Source organism: Notamacropus eugenii, chromosome 6 (assembly GCF_028372415.1).
Source record: "Notamacropus eugenii isolate mMacEug1 chromosome 6, mMacEug1.pri_v2, whole genome shotgun sequence".
Classification (NCBI taxonomy): domain Eukaryota; kingdom Metazoa; phylum Chordata; class Mammalia; order Diprotodontia; family Macropodidae; genus Notamacropus; species Notamacropus eugenii.
The window spans coordinates 273,496,247-273,520,474 of NC_092877.1; the positions used below are offsets into that span (position 1 = coordinate 273,496,247).

General features: G+C 34.0%; 1 protein-coding gene across 4 annotated transcripts in view; it reads left to right on the forward strand.

The window, feature by feature from the left end:
• The window catches only part of PCDH9 (protocadherin 9), a 1,077,972-nt gene that overhangs the window by 686,656 nt on the left and 367,088 nt on the right, over nucleotides 1-24,228 (forward strand). For 3 of the 4 annotated variants that reach the window (XM_072617056.1, XM_072617057.1, XM_072617059.1), the window contains one exon: nucleotides 5,528-5,729. In XM_072617056.1, coding sequence (XP_072473157.1) covers nucleotides 5,528-5,729 — 202 coding nt within the window. The remainder of the gene's footprint in view (nucleotides 1-5,527; nucleotides 5,730-24,228) is intronic. The other variant, XM_072617058.1, reaches the window with a different exon arrangement.

Sequence of the window (24,228 nt, forward strand, 5' to 3'; positions counted from 1 at the left end):
CTGTAGTTTCTGGATTTCTGAATTTTAGATAATAATAATCTAGATAACATCAGCAGAAACTATTTCACCAAAAGAATTGCTAATACCAAGGCTGACAATAACCAAATGATTGCTTTTTGACAAGAGTTCTATGTTCATGCACTATCAAATTACCCATCAGAAAGAAATATCAATACTGTTTTATCCTATACAACCATTGTATATTCTGTGTGGGTTTATTTCTCCCTAAAGTTGATAATTTGCTGAACTGCAAGTTTGAAAATTATTTCCTAGCTTTAGCTGTATTTTTTTTTTCAAATCCAAACTATGAAAAAAATACATTTTTATTATTACTTGGCATCCAACTTGAGCACAAAGTGATTAGACTCAATTGTATTTCCAGGCATTTCCTGATAACTCAAAATTATTTTTTTTCAAACCAAGACACATTTATTAGAATATTAGGCTTAATATAGTATTAAGGGATATATGAACACATATGTTTGCTATGTATCTTTAATATATAAACATAGTTAAGATATACACTTAATAGTATACACTCATATAACAATAGCATTGAGTTGAACTGTTTACCTAGAATATGAAATATATGATAGTGTTCAGGATGAGATACCAGAAAAGTATGGCTGTATGTACATCTGATGACTGGTTGTCCATCTATGCCCCCTTGGCAAACAGCTTCCCTGGCATAGATAACAGTAGATTCAAGATTCATGTGAAGATTTCACCTTTTAAAAAATTGTTTTTATTGACCAATGGAATCTGAAATTATTTGGTTTCATGAAGCTGAGTGTATGTGTGTGTGTGTATGTGTGTGTGTTTGTTCAGAGGTCATCAATTCACCTAGAATTCCTTATGTTGACAGGTCAGATAAATAAGGTATTTTAAGCCTTTTTTTTTTTTAAGTCAGACACTATGCTGTTGTTTTTTCCCCATGGGAAAAATAGAATGGAGAAGAAGTAGATTTATGAAAACACAAAAAAAAACTGCCTGGGCTTTGGAAAACCTGAAGGATGCTCATAATAGCTTTCAGCATCCTAATTCAGTCAGGCAGAGTTGGACTACCTCCATAAAACAGTCTGGGCATACTTCCATGGGACCAGGCAATAAGGCAAAATTTCCTAGGCCAGTAGGTCAGTGGTGTTCCCTCCTCCCTCTCTTAGAAAGGACAAGCATTACAAGTTGCCTGGTTGCCAGATGTCCAATTTCCTTTTGGGACAGTCCTCCATGTATGCATGCCTGCATGTTTACATACATACATACATATGTACACATACACATATGCATACATAATTATATACATGTGTATATATGCATGTATACATATAAGCATGTGTGTGTGTACATACACACACACTAAAGAGGTCAATTCAATTCCATTTAGCTTCTATTGGATACCTACTATGAAATAGGAGAATCTTTCTGGATTTGCTTTTTTTATTAGGGCATAGAAAGAATTTGGAGGAAAAAAGTAACATTCCATTAAATTCCCCAAATATTGACTCACCCAAAAGACTAATATATGAATATCAAAGTGAAAATTCCCTAGAGGCTAGTTCGTTCTGGTCCCCACACCTCAAGGAGAGCTTTTTAAGTCTCTACTTCCTACATCCTGTTCCAGACCTTTCTATGACTTCCCAGTTTCAATTTAATCTTACCTTCCATTTAATCCACTTTAATGTTTCTGACATCACCTTACCTATATCAGTCGCTATTATAAAAATTGTAGCATAAAGTATTGATTATCACTCCTTGCTTTCTGACATGTTACATACATTTTATGTTTAAATTGTACCAGTAGTGGTGATCAGACAATCAACAAACATTTATTAAGGATCAGCTGTTTGCCAGGGATTGTGCTAGGTACTGGACATGCAAATATAATTTATCTTTAAGAATATAGCAGTTACTTAAAGGAAATTTCCTTCCACAAGGTACCAGAGTGTTATATAACATTATTCTCCCTCCCCACTCTTCTTTTTTCTTTCTTGATTTATTTTTTGTTGGCCTTAATCATCCACCTCATTTCATCCCCCTAGGGCATAGTCTAAAAAATGTGTGACATTCTCTACAAGTATCCCTCTACAGATCACCTCTTTTTATCCTAAACCAATTGGTTGGTGGCCTCTGCTGAACCACACCCCTTTTTCTTTCCCCAAGTAAATGACAAAATTATGCCCTGGAGGAAGATATGACATTCTTTGAAAAATGTGAATTAGACTGCTTATATGTTTTTCTCTCTTAGCTCTCCTTTCATATTGTCTAGCACCTTGAAGCACAGAAGGCTCTAAAAGAAATGTGATATAGTCAGAACTTTCTGACCATTCCATAATACAGGACCACAGAGTGAAATTTAACGTCCATCACTAAGGATGATGACTGATATACAATATTGTCAATTAAGACACAGACATGCTAGTGTTAAAGTCCGTTTATAAAATATTAAAAAATCAAACCATACACTGATTACTTTATCAACGTAACATATCTAATACTTTAAAAAAAACCTTGGATATATTTTTTACTCTGCACTTTTTCTTATCCTTGATTATAAATTGTGCCAAAATTCCTACAGCAGCTCTATGAGATGCAGCAAAATGAAATGCATTTGAAAATGCTTTATGTCATTTAATGTATTTTTCTCTACCCCAAAAACATAAGACACACAGATTTGTTTCTATATGTTGAATGATCTCAAAGTAAGGCACTTTATTCTTTGACTATATTCTGGGAAATTAAACTCTGTCAATGGGTACATATAAAGTATCTTTAGTATTTCATAATCTCAGTCATACTGGAGAATAAGCACACAAATTCAGGTCTGTAGGAAATTAGACCAGGACCAAAGAAACTAGTGTAGGGATAGTAAATAATAACATTCAAGTTATTACTCAAACTACTGCCACACTTTTAGGCATGTCACTTTGATATATGAATAGTGAATTTTGAAAAATATCTAGTACCTTGTAAACTATGGAATTAAAATGCAAGAGAAAATAATCAACCTCTTAAAACCTAGAAACAGTTAATGCCTCCTTAAAGATATCTGTTCTGAGTTCAGTAACAATTTAAGACAGAATAGGAGAAAATACTGATTTTTATTTTACTCTATGTGTTGCATAGGCTATTAGAAAAAAAGCAGTAGCTTTGGGTCCTTATGAAGTTGGATCATAGCAGGGGAAGTACTGAGGGGCTAATTTTGAACATGCCAATTTGACATTTGGGAAGAAACTCACTCCATGATAGGACCTGGTCTCTTATCATTCCTGGAACATTTTTGGAAAGCAATATGTAGTATCCTGAAATATTGTAAATATCAGTTAAAATTGTGGATCAATTAAAATTAAGGATTATAATTAAAATTTGCACTATTCTTAGGAGAAAGTGTACTTATTGATAAAGTTAAATTCATAATATCTTCCTTGGTCCATACAATTTATTTTTCCTAATGTTGTTTATGTCCATGGCATTTACCCTTTATTGAAGCTTGGTTATAAACTTCTTGTTTATCTTTCCTTCTTGCTGACTTAGGTTTAAGCCAAAAAAAAAATGACTTGTTCAGTGCTATTATCTAGAATATTTGAACTAGTACTATTCCAAATAGTAGATGTGCACTCCAGTGTGCAGTTCCTTACAAAGACATTACTTTTATACAAATTAATTTTGAGCACTAGGCTTTGAGGACTCAGAGAGGCAGATACCTTTTTTTACAAATAAAGGTCTTTTCAATATCAACTTTCCAACTCTACTTTCACATTTGAGAACTGAATGAAACTCCCTGGAAGAACGATTTTCATTTCCATATATAAATCGATAGGAACAGTCCCCAATTAGTGCCATTTATGATTGTAATTTATGTGATGTGGACACGAGTTCATTAGGAAATGAACTGGAACTATCACCTCATTTCACATAGGTCACTGAACAATAATCAAATGGTGCCAGCTTTCAGCCATTACGACTTTGAGCTGAATTTGAACCACTGACCCACAAGAAAGACTATATCCTATTTCCAACTTAGGAAAAAAAGAATTATGGAACATAAGCATTTAAAACCTCAGAATCTTAGCTGTAACTATTTTTCTTTATAAAGTAAAAACAAAACCCAACAAAATCTATAAAATATCTTCATAGAAAATTAAGAATAAGAAGACGAAGTATAATTAGAATCATTTTTTTCAAGCTAGGGACAACTGTTCATATTTCTGTCAAGAAGGTGGTCACGTGAAAAGCCCATTTGACTGGTGTACAGACTGAGAATTGTAGATATATTTCCCTAAAGACTGTACCCAAAGTTGATTTCTTATGTGATCCCATCTGGTAGTGGCACTATGGTATAAATTTAGAAGGATAGTATGGCTTAAACACTTGCCGTATGGCTATAAGATTTATATTTCAGCAGTATATTTGGCCAGTAAGTACTGCTAGTATGCTGACTTAACTACACATTCATCCAAACTAGCAATCGAGTATTTTAATTATTTTTGTGATAAAGACAGGAACCATACCTGTTATTTCATTGGTATTGGGAACTCACAGGTCAAAGAAATTCATCTACCAAAGCAAGGAGGTATATCCTCCGTATCTTACTGTCTTGGAAAATTACCTAGAGCAGGGATTGGGGAACTTGTGACCTTGAGGTCACATATGGCCCTTTGAGTTCAAGTTTTCCAGAACAACTTCTTTTATTAAGAGAATTTGTTCTGTGACATTTGGATTCAATTAAAGGACTGTAATTGAGGACCTAAAGAGCCACATGTGACCTCAAGGCTGCAAGTTCCCCACCTGACCTAGGGATGGAGGCTAGAGCACACAGGGCCACCTAGCCATTATGTCACTTGGACTTGAACCAAGTTTTTCCTGTTGTTTCTTTCTGTAATGCTATAATGAATAAAACCCATTTCAATTAATTTAAGAATAAATACAGTGCATCGTTTTATAAAATGACTGATAATTGTATACAATGATCTGAATGTCTATGCTGCCCATTGTCTATCTTTAAGTTTTAGTGTTAAAAATGTCCCCATCATAATGACTATTTTAGAAGCATAATGCAATCACATTATGTTATTATAGATCCAAGGAAATTAAAACTGATATTGTCTTAAAAACATCAGTCCTATGGAATGCATTTTCCTATTTCTATTTAATAAAATGTAATTCTCTATATTACCTTACCATCTTTGTAGCCTTTCTGGATTGTTTCTTTTCTTATCACATTCTACAGAGTCTTAAAGTAATATTCCATGATCTTAAAATAGAGTTAACTGGAATTTTTTCTGGCACATTGCTTATATAATGCTAACAACAGAGTTAAAATTTTATTCTTTTAAAGTTAACATATGGAAAACAAATGTTGCTCCTAACTTCTATTTCAAAGGAAATGGTTATTCTAATTTTGAAACCAAAAACACCATTTTGAAAGCCTTAGGATGCAATCAAACCTATTTTGAAAAGATAACACAATGTATGCAATGTTATTAATAAGAAGAGCATTAATCAGTATGTCCTGTGCTCTTCTTTGTAGTCTCAGCGCCGTGTTACGTTTCACCTCCCTGATGGTTCCCAAGAAAGCTGCAGTGACAGTGGTCTAGGAGACCATGAGCCTGTGGGCAGTGGAACCCTGATCTCACACCCTCTTCCTCTGGTTCAGCCACAGGACGAATTCTATGACCAGGCCTCACCGGACAAGAGGACTGAAGCTGATGGAAATTCTGACCCCAATTCTGGTGAGTTAGCCTTTAAAAAATGGAATTATGGTATCCTCCTATTATTTTCTCCCAATATTTGAGTGCTGAATGATTAAAACTGTAGAGTTTGTGAATGAATATTCTGTCTTGATACTATGGTGTATTTTGCAACGATCATCTTTGGTGGTCCAATAGGTGTCAAAATCAAGTACTTTATTCTTCAAGAGAGATTTTGTTTAAAATTCAAATGGTCATCCACACATATGTCTAGGGAGCTAAAAATTTTTGCTTTCCATGCCTAGCTTATCATTATTTGATTTAGTTGTTGCCTTAACTGTCTCTTTCCATATTTATCTGTAGAGAGATACAAAGATGGATATAGATACGAATATAAATATAGATATCAATATTTTATAGACATAACTATTTCCTCTAAAAGTGTAATGTACGTAATTCCATTAGGGTAGTCATAGAGTTTAAACCAAAGGCTCTGCATTTTATGCTTCCCTTAAAGTAGAAATTCTCAAAAAATTTCTAGATTGACACATCAGAACATCAAAGTAAAGTATATTTAATCAGGAACTTTCAGGAGAAGAGGACCATGAGAGCAATTATTATGTTAATTAATAATATTGGAGATGTAAAATATGTAGTCAGAAAATAGAAGTGTTACTTAGGTTATATTACTTAAAAGAATGAAAATAACTACGCTTCTTTAACCATCAATGGTCAGTGAGTCATCTATTTTACAAGTCATCTGAACTAAATCAGAAGAATTTGAGTGATGAAAAATGCATTAGTAAAATTATACTATACATTCCTCTAATATTCCAAAAGCTTTGTAAGAGTGAAGATGTATCTTCTACTACCAAAAAGAATGGAAAAAATTTGGTTGTTTAGTCTATCAAGAAAGAACATATTGTTAAATGACTTTTGTGGAAAGGTAGAACTTGGTTTTGGGATTCTCAGAGATCATTTAACTGTCTTCTTGATAAATTTGATTTATAGACTACTAAGCGTATGTGCCTTTGAAAACATGAAATTTGAATTTTTTGCATATCTGTGATATCTTCAAGGTATAGTAATGGTTAATAGGGCATAAAATACTAATTTCCTATGTGAATTATCATAATAGAATTTTTTTCCAGATAGCTTAAAAAGTCAACACAATTTTATTTATTTATTAATTAATGGGAAATCTTATGTAAAGATAGAAGTATTACATTCATTAAATTTTCTTTCATGAAATAAAGGACCATACTGTAAGAGGTTATCTTTAAGAATTGGGGTCATCTACACTTTAATAACTTACTCAGGCACCTCGAATAAGAGTTAAATAATAGTAATTGAGTCAGTATGATAGAAGCTTTTGCTTTAACTAGGGATATACAACAGTCTTTTTTGCTCTCTGCCTTAGACTATTTAGTCTTTGAGTCTTTCTACTCAATTACTAGTCATCTATTAAGTATTTAGTACATGCTACTCCCTGTGCTAAGCATTGAGGATAGAAGGAAACACAAAAGACAGTCCCTGCTTTCTAGGAGTTCACAATCCAGCGGGGACATAACAACATGAGAACAAGTGTCTCTAAACAAGATGTTTATTGTATGAAGTGAAGATGATAAACAGAGGGGAGGCAGTATAATTAAGGGGAATCAGAAAAGGTTTCTTGCAATAGTAAGGTATTAGGTGGGACTTGAAGGAGATCAAGGAGGTCAGTGTGTGTGTGTGTGTGTGTGTGTGTGTGTGTGTGTGTGTGTGTGTGTGTGTCTGTGTGTGGAAATGAAGACAGAGGAATTCTGAGCATGATGTGGTATCTTGTAACTATAGGCAGGCCAGTGTCTCTGGATCACAGAGTGTATATATGGTGTTTGAGTACAATGTAAAAGGATTTTCAAGGAAGGAGAAGGATGGATTGTGAAGCTTTGGGTGCTATAGTATTTTATATTTGGACTTTGAGGTGATAGGAAACCATTGGAGTCTATTGAATAGAAGAGTGATATGAGCAGATCTGGGATTTAATGTCAGTTTCATAGTTGAATAAATAATAATAAAGTCAGAGAGACTTTAGGTAATAAGACCAACCAGTAGGTTATTGCGTGAATTCAGATTGAAGGTGATAAGAGTCTATGATAGGGTGGTGGCTATTCAGAAAGAATAATTTAACTAAGAGAGACATTGCAAAGCCAAAATCAGAAGGACTTTTCAGAAACTTGGATATGGGGGTTGAGAGAATGAGAAGTCAAGGATAACACATAGGTTGCTAAGTTTTGGGTGACTGGGAGGATGGGAGTGCCATCTACAGTTATTATGAAGAGTTGTAGATTTTGGGGAAAAGACAAGTTCCAATTCAAACATGTTCAACTTGAAGTGTTATGGACATCTAGTCTGAGATGTCTAGTAGATAATTGGAGATATGAATCTGGAAATTAGGAAAGAAATTAAAGCTTGACAAGTAGGTCTGAGAATTATCTACATAGAGTTGATAATTGAATCCATGGGAGCTGATGATATGACCAAGCAAAATGAAATAGTGACAAAAGAGAAGACAACCCAGGATAGAGCCTTGAAAGATGCCTATTGTTAGTGTGATGAAGATCCAGAAAAGGAGAATGAGAAGTATTCAGAGAGATGGTGAAGAACTCAATGGATCAGTATCATGGAGATAAAGAGAAAAGAATATCAAGAAGAATAGGGTGGTCAGTCAACAATGTCCAAAGCTGCAGAGAGATAAAGAGAAATAAAGATTGAGAAAAATTAGAAGTTTAGACAAGAAAAATTACATTTGTAATTAAGCGATCATTGGTAACTTTGGAGAGAACATTTTCAGTTGAATGATGAGTTTGGAAGCAGTTTGAAGAGTTAAGAGATGAAAAAAGGAAATGTAGGCACTGATTTTAGAGTCCTTCTCAAGGAATTTAACCACAAAAAAGGGGACTAGATACGCCATGGTAGCTAGTGAAGATGGACAAATCAAATGGGGATAGATGGAGACATAGGCTTGCTTGTAGGCAATAGGGAAGGGGCAAGTAGACAGAGGAAAAGAAGATAAATGAGAGAGTAATGGTGATGGATAATGAATTGAGATTATTTGTCCATAAAGTGGGGTTTGCCTTGGCAAGAAGGAGTCACTTCACATGAGACAAGAGTGAAAGAGGAGATATTAGTGGTATGTGAGGGAGGGGAGATGAGGAGGGTATAAGGAGGAAGTCTTAGTGAATTGTCTCATTTTTTTCAGTGAAATAAGAGGCAAGGTTCTCAGTTGAAAGAGTAGGGGGAAGAACCTAGGGAAGGTCTTCTCAATTGTTAAATGGAAATGATAATAGCACACACCTCCTTTTTATGAGGATCAAATAAGATAATATTTGTGCTTAACACAATACCTGGCTCACAGCAAGGTGCTTAATAGAGCATTACTTTTCTCTTCCTTTTTTCCTTCTTTCCATCCTTTTTCTTCCTTTCTTCCTTCCTTCCATTCTATCACAATCCCCCTCTCTTATTTCCTTCCCCATACTTTCCTGTAAGATAGATTTCCATACCCAATTGTGTATGTTATTTGCTCCTCAAGCCAATTCCAATGAGAGTAAGTTTCACTCATTCCTCCCTCTTCTTCCCCTCCACTGTAACAGTTATTTCTTGCCTCTTTTAAATGAGATAATTAATTTGAATTGTTTCTTTCTGGCTGATTACAATATTTTCTTTTTGACCTGGGAACTCTAGAATCTGGCTGTAATATTCCAGGGGGTTTAAATTGGGGATCTCTTTCAGGAGGTACCATAGGGCAGTTTTCCTTGATAATTTCTTGAAGTATGACATCTAGGCTCTTTTTTTATAGTGACTTTTAGGTAGTACAGTAATTCTTAAATTATCTCTCCTTTATTTATTTTTTAGGTTATTCCCACCCAATGGGATATTTCAAATTTTCTTCTTAATTTTTTTCATTCTTCCTATTTTGTTTTATTTTTTTCTTGATGTCTCATGGAGTCATGAGCTCCTCCTTTCGCAATTACTAATTTTCAGCAAATTATTTTCTTCAGTGATCTTTTGTAGCTCCTCTTTCACTCTCCAGGTTCTCATCCCAGATTGTTTGCCAGCTTGTTTTCTCTCTCTTATCACTTAAATTGGGTGATCAAGAAGGGCTCCATGTTGTAGGTGGCATTTGGGCTGAACTTTGAAGGAAGCTGGAGATTCTGAGAGGCAGAGTTGAGGAGGAAGTACCTTTGGGGCATACTGTAGAGTGTTCAAAAGCACAGATACATGACCAATATCGTGTGTGAGGAACCAACAAACAAAAACTAGTTCGGAGCAAAGAATTTGGGAAGGAAAGTAATGGATAGTAAGTCTGGAAAGGTGAATTGAAGCCATGTTATAAAAGGCTTTATATGTAAAAAAGGGGAGTTTATTTTTGATTAGCGAAGTATAGGGAACCCATGGAGTTTATTGAACAGAGTGACATAATTAGACCTATGCTTTAGGAATATCTCTATAGCAATTTTGAAGATTAGATGGTAAGGGAAAAATATTTGATGGAGGGAAACCAATTAGAATACTGTTTAAGTAGACCAAGGTGAAATAGCCTGAACATGCATGGCAGCTGTGTGAGTATAGAAAAGGATAAAGATAAGAGTGATACTGTAGAGGTAAACTTAATAAAACTTTGTAATTGATTGGATAATATGAGGGATAGGGGTGGATCAGAAGTCTAGGATGACTCTGAGGTTGTAAATTTGAGTGACTGGAATGATGAAGGTGACCTAAACATGAATAAACAAGTTAGGATCTGGGGTAGGTTTTGGGAGAAAGCTAATGAGTTCTATTTTGGACATGTTGATTTAGAGATACTATTGGGAAATGCAGTTAGAAATGTCCAAAGGAGTAGGTGCTATAGAACTGGCACTAGGGCTTAAGATAGAGAATATAAGGTCCTTGAAGACAAGAGTTCTTTTTCACGTTTTGTATTCCCTGTGCCTAGCACAGAGTCTTACACTGACTGGCATTTAATAAACACATGTTGGATTGCTTCACCATCATTGCTCTTAACATGCATATTCTCCTTATTCAGCTGAATTGAATGTCTGTTTGCTGTTGAACCCTTCAATTCAAATTGTGCTACTGATATTCCTGCTTTTCCTCACACTATCCTCCATACCTTAGGTACCTTAGGTGAACTGTCTCCCTCTCTCATTCCTCCCACTCCACCTTTTGAAGCACTTCAAGGTCCACATTAGGTGCCACCTTCTTTGGAGCATTTTTCCTGATCTCTCTAGCCAGAATGATGAACGCTTCTTTGGTTCTTTCTGGATCTTTGGTTTAGTCTCTACTATGTACTTTTCATGTTCCAATTTATATTATGAATATCCACTTCTGTTTTATGCCATATTTAATTGTAAGCTCCTTGAGAATAAGGGACATATGCTCTTTTTCTTTGCACCATCAGCTAATATCATAGTATCTCAAATATAATAGACATCCAATAAATGTTCATTAATTATAGAAGATCATTGAATGAATATGTTTTATGCTTATTTCTAGATATAGAGGAAGCATTTCATGATAGTTAATATTCTCTATTCATAGAAATTATTATTGATATTGTTAATAATTGTATTCTCAACAAAATTTGGCCGTTGTATAACTGGTTGTGTTGGATTTGGGTGTTGAAGATAGTAAAGAAAAAAATTTGAATTAATTGATGTTAAAAATTTGAGCTGAATGGATTAAGCTAATTAACATCTTGTAAAAATATCATTGGTACAGTTTTAAAATATTAGTCCTTTCATTGGAATCTATGAGAGAAATTTGTGAGCTAGAATTACATGTTAAATGGAAAGTCATATTAAGGGGGAAAAAATATCCTGCCATTATTAAGCCAGAGCAGGAAGATTGAAGTGAAAAAAGAATTAAGAAAAAAGTTCTTGCTTGCTAACAGTTGTTCCTCTTTGGAGGGGTGAGAGAGGCGATGCTGTTGACAAAAGGGAAAAATAAGTACATTAAAAACTCTACAGACATCAGACAAGTCTAAGATTAATTCTGAGACTCACTTGTACTCCTACCTTCATATCCTTGAGCTATTTCATCAGTTCTAACTTATAGGGAAAAATAATTACTACACATGCTTAAGGAGTTAAACTGTTGCTTGCACAGTATTGCAATAAATAGTTTTTCTTACACACTGCTTTGTCATTTTAAAGACATTCGTTTCTCTAATTATGTACATTCAAAGGAGATTGTCAAGAGGTTTCATACTGGTACCTGTTGTGTTCATTCTCCCCCTGGGATCATTCTGGACCCTCTTGAGTGATCATATCATAGTAGAGCTTAGATTACCGAATCTGTAACTATCCAGGGAACTGTCTATGTGGAAGGCAGCCACAAATAAAGCCAATCCTATAGTTATTGGAGATTCTAAAAACTAAAAAATCCAAAAGTTGGCAAGTAAAAATAGATGATTGAAAGATTTTTTTTCTTAAATAAAATGTATTACATTGCTTTAGCAGGAGTACTTTAATGAATTTTGTTATAGACCAAAACCTGCACTGAAGAGTGCTTTCCCCAACTCTCTCAAATCCACATGGACTGTTAATTAACGAAAGGAAAGAACAATGTTCCTTTCATATAGCAAGTAGTTAATAAATGTTTGTTGAAAGGAATTGAATTAAACTTGTTCATTTTAGAATTTTTTACTTATTTGAACAAACTCCCTGAATTTATGACCCTCTAATGTCTCTGCTATGAGTTTATAAACTTTTTCAGAATAAAATCCATGTATTATGAAGTTTTGTATTCTCAAAGATGAATGAACAGTATTGTTATTATAGACATATTTTACTTGAATAACTGTCATTGTTAATATTTATTATTATTATTATTATTCATGAGTATCTTGGAGGTAAGTTGTTTACTTTGAGATCTTGAAGAAGATAAAATGTGACCACTGGGTTTAAACAGACTAACATGATATATTTGAAATTTAAATGCATCTGATATAATACATATTAAAAGAGGAATATCCATAGAAATAAGTAGGAACACTCAGACCTGTATCCCTTATTAGAAGCAAAGTTCTCAAATAGTTATCACTGTTATTCCTGTATCTTACTTTTAATACTCAGTGTTATCAGGTGTAAACTTCCAAAATATCAGTGTATCAAATTCTATTAAAACAAATGGTTTATAAAGGGTTTAGTAGATACATGTCCTTTTCTCTTATTTAGAGATACCTTCCAATCTTCTTGTTTTTGCATTTTAATGATTTTTAAAATAAAATCCATTTTTCCAAATTTATTAATTTGTTTTCAGTTTTCAACAATCACTTCCATAAGTTATAAAAACCATTTTAAACAAAAATAGTTTTATTACTTTATGTTAAAAGTGATAGAGTAATATGTTTTTAATTTGATTTTTTTTTAGTAATAAAGGTAGCTGTCAAACAGGGATGTTTTCTTTCTAGTTTTGGTATATATTTCATTAGTTCAAATAAAGTACAATTCATGAAGAATTTGCTTTGAGTTTGGGGGTTTTTGGGGTAACATTTATTAATAATTTCTAACTGGAAATAGAACATGTTTAAGGTATTGAAATGCCATGCTTTTAACAATGAGGTAGCTCAAAATGTTGGAAAAACATGCCTCCTAGTGTAAAGCAGGAGTAATGTATACTTTTATGGGTTTACTCATTAAAATTGCATATCAATAGGTGCAACCTGTAAATGTGATTTATTCATCTCCAGAAAAAAAAAGGAAATTGTATATGTTTAACCATAAGTTCGTAGACTGCTCTGGAAAAAAGTCTATAATACTTTGCAGATTTGTATTTGTAATCATTTCAGTAGTGTAAAGTCAAAGAGAAATATAGTATTTATACCTTTCAATGTTTGTAGGTGAAAAAAATCAAATAGCTTAGTAATTTCAATCATTACTTAGAAATAGGAGACAAATAGAATTTCTCATGAGAGATTCACAATCATTATGAGTTAGGAAGATCTTTTGTAGACATAAAAATTAAGATGTATTTATAATTCTACAGGGTGCAAAAAAAGAGATTGCATGTTCAGAACTCTAAATTCACATAAGAAAAATTAAATTATTGGCTAGAATTCCATAAGTAAAACACTAATTCAATTTGGGGCCACTTGTAATTTCTACTATCTTAAAAATTATTTAGAAAAATACATGAGCCCCCACATGTTAATAACCCTAATCTATCAGATCTTTAATAAAATGATGTCAAGGGAATTAAATCATAATGCAATTTAAGTAATAAGAAGGAATATCTCTATGTCAGTGGTTTAATTATGATTAAAGTTCAGAGTACCGGCAGAGCTGCCTCATATTACATTTGGTCATGTGACAGGGTCCCATGTGGAGAAGTTAATCCTTTCTTGCAAAGAGCTTTGGTTCACATCACCTATCACCAAGCCCATTAAGTGATGCTGCTTTAACCTTGCAGGCTAGCTTGACCATATAATTCTACATTTTTTTCACAGAAGATTCAGTTTCTATTTTGTAATATTAAATGATAAGTGTAACTTCTACTGACTTCCAAAGATAGGAACACCCTTATTAAGGTTTCTCTCCTTTACCCTACCTCTACCCCAACCCCAAATAGCATACTAACACATATGTGACTTATATGTGGGAACTTCAAAAAATGTGCTGAATTTTGAATACTTTTCTTTATTTCAAGATCTTTCATCAAGTAAAATATTGTATTTTCACACAAAGCCTTTCACGCTGTAGGGAATAGAGGAAATTTGATTACTGCTTTATTCATTATATGCCTTATGTCCAGAATATCCAGATATGTAAATAGATTTATAGGACTCATATTTACCCAATTTGGGTATTGGTAAATTGATGGAATGTTCCCCTTATTTTTTAACCAGGATAGCCATAGAAAAAATAAAGCTAAAACTAGAAATTAAGCCAACCAGAATCCATTAAACAGATGTTAACCATCAAATTCAGTCTAAATGTAGCATTGATGTCTCTACATGTAAAGTGGAATGGATAATTAAGATTAATTATTTGAATAATGAATCCTCCCTAACGAATCTAATTTCATTTTTATCCATATCACATATTTCAAAGGAAATGCATTGTTGAGTTTTTTTAAATCCCAAATTATCCAGATAAGTGCATCAATTTTCTACTTTCCTTCTGATTCTTATAGAGAAAAATGTCATTAAGAAAATCCAAGTTTTCATAAGGCATCTTTAGGTTTCTGAAAGAAAACTATAAAGGGTACCAGACTCGTTATCACCACTTATACTTGATGGAGGGGTATCATAACATTATTTAAAGATTTCCATGTGTCCATTTGCTACAACAACCTTTGTTCTTGTTATTCACAAACCTCATTAGGTTATAGTAATCAAAGTTAGGAAGAGATATTACATATTTAACCATCCAGTCAGGCAACCCTTTATAACATCCTCGAAATTAAAATGACATGAAAACAATTTCAGTTTGAATACCACAGGAGCAAATATTTAATCATAGACCCCCTAAAACTTGGGCAGTGGTTTTATTTATTTTCTTCTCGCATTTTTTCATGTATTGTCATAAATTGTTATTTCTTCATACCTGAATACATGAATAAAAAGTCTTGTTGCTTTCAAATTAAAATAAGAAAAACCTGAAGTAGGTTTTTAAACAACTTAACAAAGAAAAGAAGAAACACAAAAGAAATTGGTTCCAAACTGGATGTCACTTTCACTCAATTTATATGAAATTCCTGAAACTAGAATTTATAATAATTCTGATTTTAAAAACTAGACAACAGGGTTTTTCTTTTTTCTTTTTTTCTTTTATCCCTTCATTCAATAAGGGCAAATTTTTAACTTTAAAGAAATAATTGGACAATGCAGAATAATAAAAGAGGTCAATGTTAAGATAATCTGACTAGTTTTGCCTTCAATAAACACTGGAATCACAACTCAAAATTTATATTTCCCCTAAAACATTAATACCTGTTTCCTTCCTTCCATTCTTTCCTCCTTCCTTCCTTCTTTCCTTCCTTTTTCCCTTCTTTACCCTCTTCTTCCCTCCATCTTTCTTTCCTTTCTTTCTTACCTTCCTCCCATTTTTCCATTCCTCCATCCATTTTTACATTTTCCCCTCCCCTTCTTCCTTCCCTCTCTTCTCCTACCTTCTCTCCCTTTTTTCCTTCCTTCCTTCCTTTGACTATTTTACATAATTTAACTACTAGAGAATAGGGAGTTCCTAACTATTTGTGGTACAATCATTTCCTATTTGGGTGTGGTTATTTTTATGCTTTCATTGATTCCAATTTTCTTGCCTGAACAACCTTTTCTTTGTCCTTGTCTTGGAATTCATATTCTTTGTGATCACCCACTATGCAATAAAATATAATATTTGATTATACTTGGCAGTGTCATTGAAGCTCACTTGGAAAGTATTGGTAGTACAAACTAATTAACATCTTTATGGTAGAATACAGAAACTCAGGACAGAGAGTCCTTATGAGGTCATCTAGTTCATATGTCTGTTTTCAGGTAGGGCTATTTTATATAAAAAACAATAGATATCTATTTAATATACTGACAGATACTTTCCTCCCTCTTTCACAATTCAAGATGCTGATTTTGATCTATAAAATTCTTTAATTTTTTTTTTCTTCAGCTATTTTAAGGTCTGCTACTACATCTTTGTACTGTGGTTGTATCTAGGTCAGTTGGAACACTGCTAAAGAGTCCCTAGGTTTGAGCTAGAGCAGTGTATTCTCAATAGATCTTCTACTTCCAATAGTTTTGATAGAACTGTCCTCCATTAGCCTTCTGGGTGAGACTCAAGGTCTACTACCTATTTCCTTTGGTTTTTCCTTGGCACTATTAGTTTGGGGAATTTGAGGCTTTAGTGAATGAAGTGAATATTTCTCTTATTTCTAGCATCTTGTGTAAAACATTGCCTTTAAACTAATCCTTATTTTATGTGTCAGTGAAGTTAGAAAGTATCCATGTGAAACTTCACATGTAAAGCATTTTTTCCATTCTTTGATCAAAAGATAAAATATTCCCCCACCTTAATAAATGTATGAGCTTTAGGCAGTAGTAAAATAAAACTAAATCTATGGTCTTTGGGAGCTTTAGAAACGAATTAGGTCTTGGGAATCTAAGAAACAGAAAAATTGCTTTCTTAGATCCCCAGATCTAAGAAAAGCTACATGCTAGGAACAGTTTTGTTTCATAAATATACAATGAAAAATCATTTTATATACCAAGTGTCTGAAATGCTCACCTCTTAGATTAATAGTGTTACACCAGCCTTTTACCAAAAGAAATTTTTATGTTTTATATTGTTGTATTTGAATTGTATGTATCATTATAAAAAATCAGGTTGTTATAGTGGGTATTCCCTGCATATATTTTTACTTCTAAGCAGCAAGTTTCACTCATATTCATCTCTCTCCCTCCATTTCTCTCTCTTTCCTTCCTTTTTTCCTTCCTTCCTTCCAAGCAGTTATGGTCTGGGAAATTTTATTGCTTTAGTTACTTGCTAGACATGCCAGTTTGTACTTAACCCACCTTCATAATTCATTTACCTATAAGCAAACTTGTCATATAAATTAGTGACATCAGGACAATAGAAGATGCCTTTTTTTATTTCGGTGGCATAATTCTAGAATATGAATTGATATTAACATGAGTCAGTCATCACCCATAGCAGCCAAAGACAGGAAACTGGTATGCGATATCAATCAGAATCTTTAGAATAACCCTTGGGAGCACAGTATTCAGAACCTGATTGGGCTCCTAGCCCAGTTCTCCATCCACTACCCCACATTGCCTCTCCCTTGTTATATACATGTTATCTTGAAAAGCTTAATGTAGTGTAAGCTATTTAAGCTTAAAATTTTGTCTGTAAATTTTCAGAGCTTAAACTACCTGTTAGTTTATCTAGAAAAGGATAGATTTGACCCTCAAAATCTTGAAGATTCCTGGTTAAATATTCTATGAGTTTTTTTTTTTCTATAGCCTTCTGCATCTCCTTTTCTCTATCCTTTTGTAATCATTAATTTTGAAAGTGAAGATTTAAAGTTAATGAATATCTGATACTTCACAGTACAAACATAAAACCTTTGCCTGAACAACCTTTCCTTTGTCCTTGTCCTTTATTAGAGGGACTAAATTTGGAGTGAGCTGTTAAAGGAAGAGCAAAAGTAGCCAAATGCTGAGGTTTATTCACTGTTAATAATATTAGAAAGTAGTAGGAGGCCAGAAAAAATTTGAGATATTTTTTAAAAAACATTCACTCAGATAAAAGCATAAGTATTCCAATTAAATAAGAGCTATTTTGATGGCCTTTTGTCTTTGTGATGTATTAATTTTTCAGGAATGTGATAAAGGAAATTATCTTGATAGTTATTATTATTGGCGTGAAATTATATATTATTCTCAGTGTAATTCTGAGTTGTCAATTACATCATAGTTTTTAAGTATTGAATCAAATAAGATAACACATACAAGTCACTTTAGAAACTTTACTATGATATATTAGGGAAATCATAAAATATTATTATGCAAATAACACATATAGGGCTGCCAAAATTGTTGACAAGAATTTTTATAAGTAATTCAGCATCAGACATTTTAAAAAGTCTCTAAATTCCTTTTTCCTTCTATGACACAAACTTTTGGGTAATTTTTTTTATTCATTTAAAACATTGGCTATTCCAGAAATATTGCTATCACCTGTCCCATGAAAGAAAGAATGAATGAGCACCTTCCTAACTGGGATCGCTATTGCCTGAAGAACAAAATAAAGGCAAAAATATTAAAACAAAACTCCATCCCCTTTTGTGTCACAATTAGTTTAGGTGTGGAGGTAGGATCTTATGCTATAAATTCCAGAAATGTAACAGTAAAAGTAATTTCCTAAACAAGGATCTCAATTTCCAGGCAAGTGACAACTATGCCCAGATAGCTTGCTGGATGTAAAATAATGATTTCAAAGCAAGTGATAGGCTAATATACAAAATAATTCAAAGATTTCAGGGTATATTTTCAAATCAATGACAAAAATATGAAATGACTTTAACAGCAGTCCTTCAGACAATTTTTTTGAACTCCTATTTACTCTATCAGATATTGTACATAATGTGTTCTCATTAGCAAGTACTCTAGACAGGCACCCTTCTTATCCCAAAAGTTCCCTATCAAATAACTAAACTTAGGCGTTGATATTTGGATCAGGCTTGTAACTGAAACAGATACTTTGCGTGATCTTAGATGACTCAGTCTCCCAGTCTCAGGGTCACAGCCTTCTCTGGGGTAAATAGTGCTTACTTTCTGTATATGCAGAGGGCTTTTGTAAGGAAAGCACTTCATAAATCTTAAAGTACCATATAAAGGTTGGACTGTTATTATTAAAGTTGATGCTGTTTACAAAAACCTAGACGTTGACTTTATTATTACTATATCCCAGGAAGTTTGTCAAACTCCTGGAATATATAAAGTTAACGTGCCCAGTGCTGAAACTTAGAGATCAGTCCATCTATTCACGATCTTAAACTTGGAAGAAGTAGTTTCCTGTAAGAATTGTGGAGCACTGACTTAATTGTATCCTCACTATTAAAATGATTCATGGAAAACCTGTTTGCCCAACTGGTAGACCTGTTGAATAAATGATCAGTTGCCAGTTGTGCAGAGTAGGCTGTCATGTGGACACTTCATTTGCCGTTTAGCTTAAGGCTAAAGAGGACAGACAGCAGGAGCCAAGATTACAATGACTTTAAAAAATAAATGAGGCAACATTATTAAACCTACTGTTCAATATTTGTAAGAGCTTTTTTGGTACAATTGGGTATTGTCTCCTTGACAATATCTTAGAACCCAATAAATATCACAGAGTTTCTCTTTATATTTTTCATTTAGGGTCAAGACGTCAGTTGTCAATTGATTGTTACTATTCCACAGTTTTCTGTACCAGGAAAAAATAACAATAATATGTATATAAAGTAGAGAAAGGTGGAATATGTGAGGGTGGTGATTGAGCATGTAGCCTGTTGCTCAAGATGGGAGGTAAAATGCACATGCAGAAGGGCTGCCTTTAACAAGGAGAAAGGATGCTTCTTTTTCAAAGATTGGGGGAGACAGAGAGAGAGAGAGAGAGAGAGAGAGAGAGAAGGAGAGGGAGAGGGAGAGGGAGAGGGAGAGGGGAGAGAGAGAGAGAGAGAGAGAGAGAGAGAGAGAGAGAGAGAGAGAGAGAGAGAGAGAGAGAGAGAGAGAGAGAGGAAGAAACTCATATTGAACAGCCTCAAATTTGTTTTCAGTAAAGCAAGAGGAAATTTCTTCAGCTGAGAAAGGAGAGGTCGAAAAGGAGCTTTGGAGGGCTTGAGAAGGAAAGGGAAGCTTTGGAATAGCTTCTGAGGGAAGTAATCTAGGGAATAAGTTAGAGAAGAATAAAAGGATTCTGCTGCATTGAAGGTAGAGTTGTGATTGGATGACATGAATTTGTAATATATTCAGATGGGTAGAGTTATACAGTTTTCTTCAGCTTAGTTAGGTGGCTATTGTGTAAGAAGTGAAGGAGAAATATGGTCGAAGTACTTAAGATATGAGTTTTAGCCAAAGGAGAGAAGCAATAGTACAAATGGTGAAGAACAGAAAATAATATAAAGTTGAAATGGCTAACTCTTGGGTTCAGGTTGGAGAGGAAAGAGAGTGAAGTAAGATCAGGGTAGTGGCTTTAGAAAGTATGGCAAGATAGAGGACTGCCAGTTTCTAGTTAGGGAAGTGAACACTTTTGGGTGATGGTCAGATATCACCATTCCTATGCATGAAGGATGAGGTCATAGGACTTAAGAAGGTTGTAGAAATGGGAAGTTAAGGAGTTTGAGGTAACATGTACATATATATTAAGTCACCTGGTACTGGGCAGGAATTGGGCAAAGTGAAAAGATGGTGAGCCAGATGATGATCTGGAAGTCAGTGTACTCTAACTGCCATCATATAAATTAGTTAGAAAATTTTGATTGCATAGGTTTCAAAATAGGAAAGATTACTGATTGAAAGACATACAGGTAGAGTCTGGAAATGACAATGGGCAACAGGAATATTTACCTAAGAGTATTCTTATTCTCCCTCAAGGCCCAGTGTGACGGGGGTGTGAGAGGTATAGCCAGTGCTGGAGAGCATAGATGGTGAAACAGTGTCATTCTGCAGGAACCAAGTTTCTCTGAAAGCTAATAGACACAAAACGTGTGAGAGAAAGAGGGCCAAGATGAAGGAGAATTTGCTGTGGAATGAGAATTCCAGAAAGCAGTGGAGAAGATTGGCAGGTTTGGATTGTCACATGGACAGGTTTGTATTGAAAGTGAAAGAAATGAGAGAAGAAGGGAAGAAGATGACTTTCTTCTAAATAGTCACCAAACAGTGAGTACAGAGATAAGGAGAGAATCAGAAGAAACCATAGTGGAAATCAGATGGGAGATAGGAAGAGAAATTATGCAAGGACAAAAAGTTGGGTAGGGTTTGTAACTATAATTTCTTCTGGATATGATAAAAATGAAAATATACATGGTGCAGCTAAGTGGTACAATGGATAAAGTACCAAGCCTAGACTCAAGAAGACCTGAATTCAAATTTGGCGTCATATTAGCTCACTTAACCCCGTTTGCCTCAGTTTTCTCATCAATAAAATGAGCTGGAGAAAGAAATGGCAAACCACTCTAGTATCTATGCCAAGAAAACCCCAAAAGAGATCAAAAGAGTCAGACACAACTGAAAATGACTAACGCTCCCAAAATTCATACAGTGCTTTGAATTATGCAAATCACTTTACATATATTGTCTCCTTAAGATCTCACAAATACCCTTCTCAGATAGGCAATATAGTTATTATATCCATTTTATAGATTGCCAAATTAAATGATCTGGCCAGAGTCACACAACTAATAAACATCAGAAACAAATCCAATCCGGGCTATCCTGCCCACAAATCTAGTACTCTACACATTTTGCTATGTGGTGTAGCTTTGATGGAACATAAGAATCTTTGGAAGTCATGTTATTTGTTTTAAACTGGAAATATCATAGGTCAGCATGATTATTAAATACAATGTGTGTGGATATGTACAAAGTACCTGTGATTCTTTGAATCATGGTGGATTCATTGGAAACTCCCAGTGTGAGACTTTCCAGCCAAGTTGCTAAGGCTCATACAGTTAGTATATGTCAGAGGTAGAATTAGTTCCCAGACTTCAGGCCCAGCAGTCTATCTACCACAGCAGGCTGCTTATCAAAATATACAGTAAAACTTCTCAAATGCTTTGACCTGTCTCTTAAGATGCCTTGAACAATTTCATTTCCTACATTTGAGTATCTTTCTGTGGGAAACAGTTTCTATGGGAATTTTATCTACCTGTTATCTGTTTGGAAAGCATTTACCAGCTGATGATAAGGGAAATAATATGTCGTATGGAAAGTAACTTTTCTGTTACTTTTAGGTGGTTATAGAACCAAGTTTATGGCACTAGTTTACTATAAAGACCTTGAATAAGGGGACTCAGTTTATTTATCCATAAAATAAAAGACTGAACTAAATAATCTCTAAAATTCCTTCCAGCTTCAATGTTTTAATAATGTAGAAAGTTGAGGAGACCAACTCACTCTGTCACACAGTTTGTTACTCCTCCCACTACCACTGCTAAATTACTTCTGGGACTACTGTTAGAATGAATGTCTTTGGAATTTCTTTGTGAATCCTGACAGATTTCTGAACCCTAGACCTGAGAAATATTGTAATTTGCATTAGAGAGGAGAGATATATGATACTGAGTGAAAGAAGTTATTGCACTGGCCCAAAAAAGAGAATATCATACAAAAAAAGGAAAAAAAGATATTTGCAGTTAAGAGGGTCAACTAGTTAGTTCTAAATGAAAATAACCATTCTTCCCACAAGTAATTGCTAAGCCCAGAAGTAGGCAAAGAGAATGTTTTTTTAAAAGTAATTTCAAGAAGCTATCCTTTGAACAAAGGAAAAGGTAGGATCAAATGCTCAGTCAGCTGCATTGGGGGGAAAAGGTACTTTTACTCAGGAAAAAAAGAATTTCTGCCTTTGAAGCCTCCAGCAGGAGGAAGCTGAGGTATAGGGAGTTGCTAACAGAGTAAAAGAAGATCTTGCACAGCAGAGTATGAAAAAGACAGGGAAACCAGAAAGTTGGTAGAAATGATGCCATGTGGGGGGTTAACCCTGAAGAACTAAATTTTGAGATGTGATTTTGGCATTATAGATAAATTATGATAATCACAATAAAAACATGAAATGTATATAAAGGCTATTTGAAGCATCCATGGTTTAAAAACAAGTGGAATGGTTACGTGCATACTAAGGCAGAAATCTAATACTTTCTGAAGAACCTCGCAGACAAATCAGTAGAATAAAGCAAGATACCTAAAGCTTAATCACATAGGCCTCCTGGTTATGATCTCCTATTTGTGTGTTTATGGCTCATTTAGCAGCAACGTTTATTGCCTGAGTTAGTTGTGGACTACAGAATTAGATGACAAAGATTTTAATAATTAAAGTGAAGTACGCCATAGACAATTAAAACCTAAAACTCTCTATAAGATGCTCAGGAGCATCAGAAACATATCAAGCTATGTAAAAACATCTCCCACATTTATAAATAAGGGCTACAGTCTATATAACTAAATTCAGTCTTCATACCCATATTATATGCTGTCCTTGGCAAAGATCAAAATATGAAGCAATGTTATGACTTAATATTCTCTATATATGAAGGCATATATTTGTGAATGCATATTTATCAGCATACTCCTATAAATAAACTATTTCCTGGAGCTAAATTGGGAATCAAGAGATGCATTAGCATTTCTAGAACTCTAAGGTGCCTCTCTATCTTATGTGGAGTAGTATAATATTAAGTAACCTGTATATAAGTACTTTGCCTTCTGGGAAATGAGGTGCTAGTTATTATGATCCCAGAAAGCCAGGTTAATTTTAGATAGAAAATGATAAGCATATTGACATTAGTTAAGTACATTATTAACACCTATTAGTGTTGCCACTATCTCCAAGTTATGTCATAAGCATCAAAAATAAATTGCCTTTTGAATTTATTCCAATTTATCCTGGGTGTGGAGATGTTGAAAATATTTCACGGTTGCTGAACCATGTCTGTCACAAAAAATAGTTGTTTTTTTTCAAGTACCTAAATTAAAATGTTCACCTCCTGCTCCCTATCTTATCAACATTGTTTAATACTTTTTAAGATCTTGGATTTTGCTATTTTAGTGTAACTCTAGTATCCATAAGATGCCTTCATTGATGACAAATCATATTAGAACGCCAATGTTGTAAAGTGTTCCTGTGAGGACATGTAAAACTACCTTTAGTTCCTGAGGTTATGAATTTCCACTGAATCTCAAAATTACTTTCAGTGTTGAAAGGAATCTTGGGTAATCTCTAATCTAGTTATATAGCATCTGAAAAAGAACCCCCTTGATATCATGCATGATCAGTGATCATCCAGCTTTTGTATATATGGCTGTAAT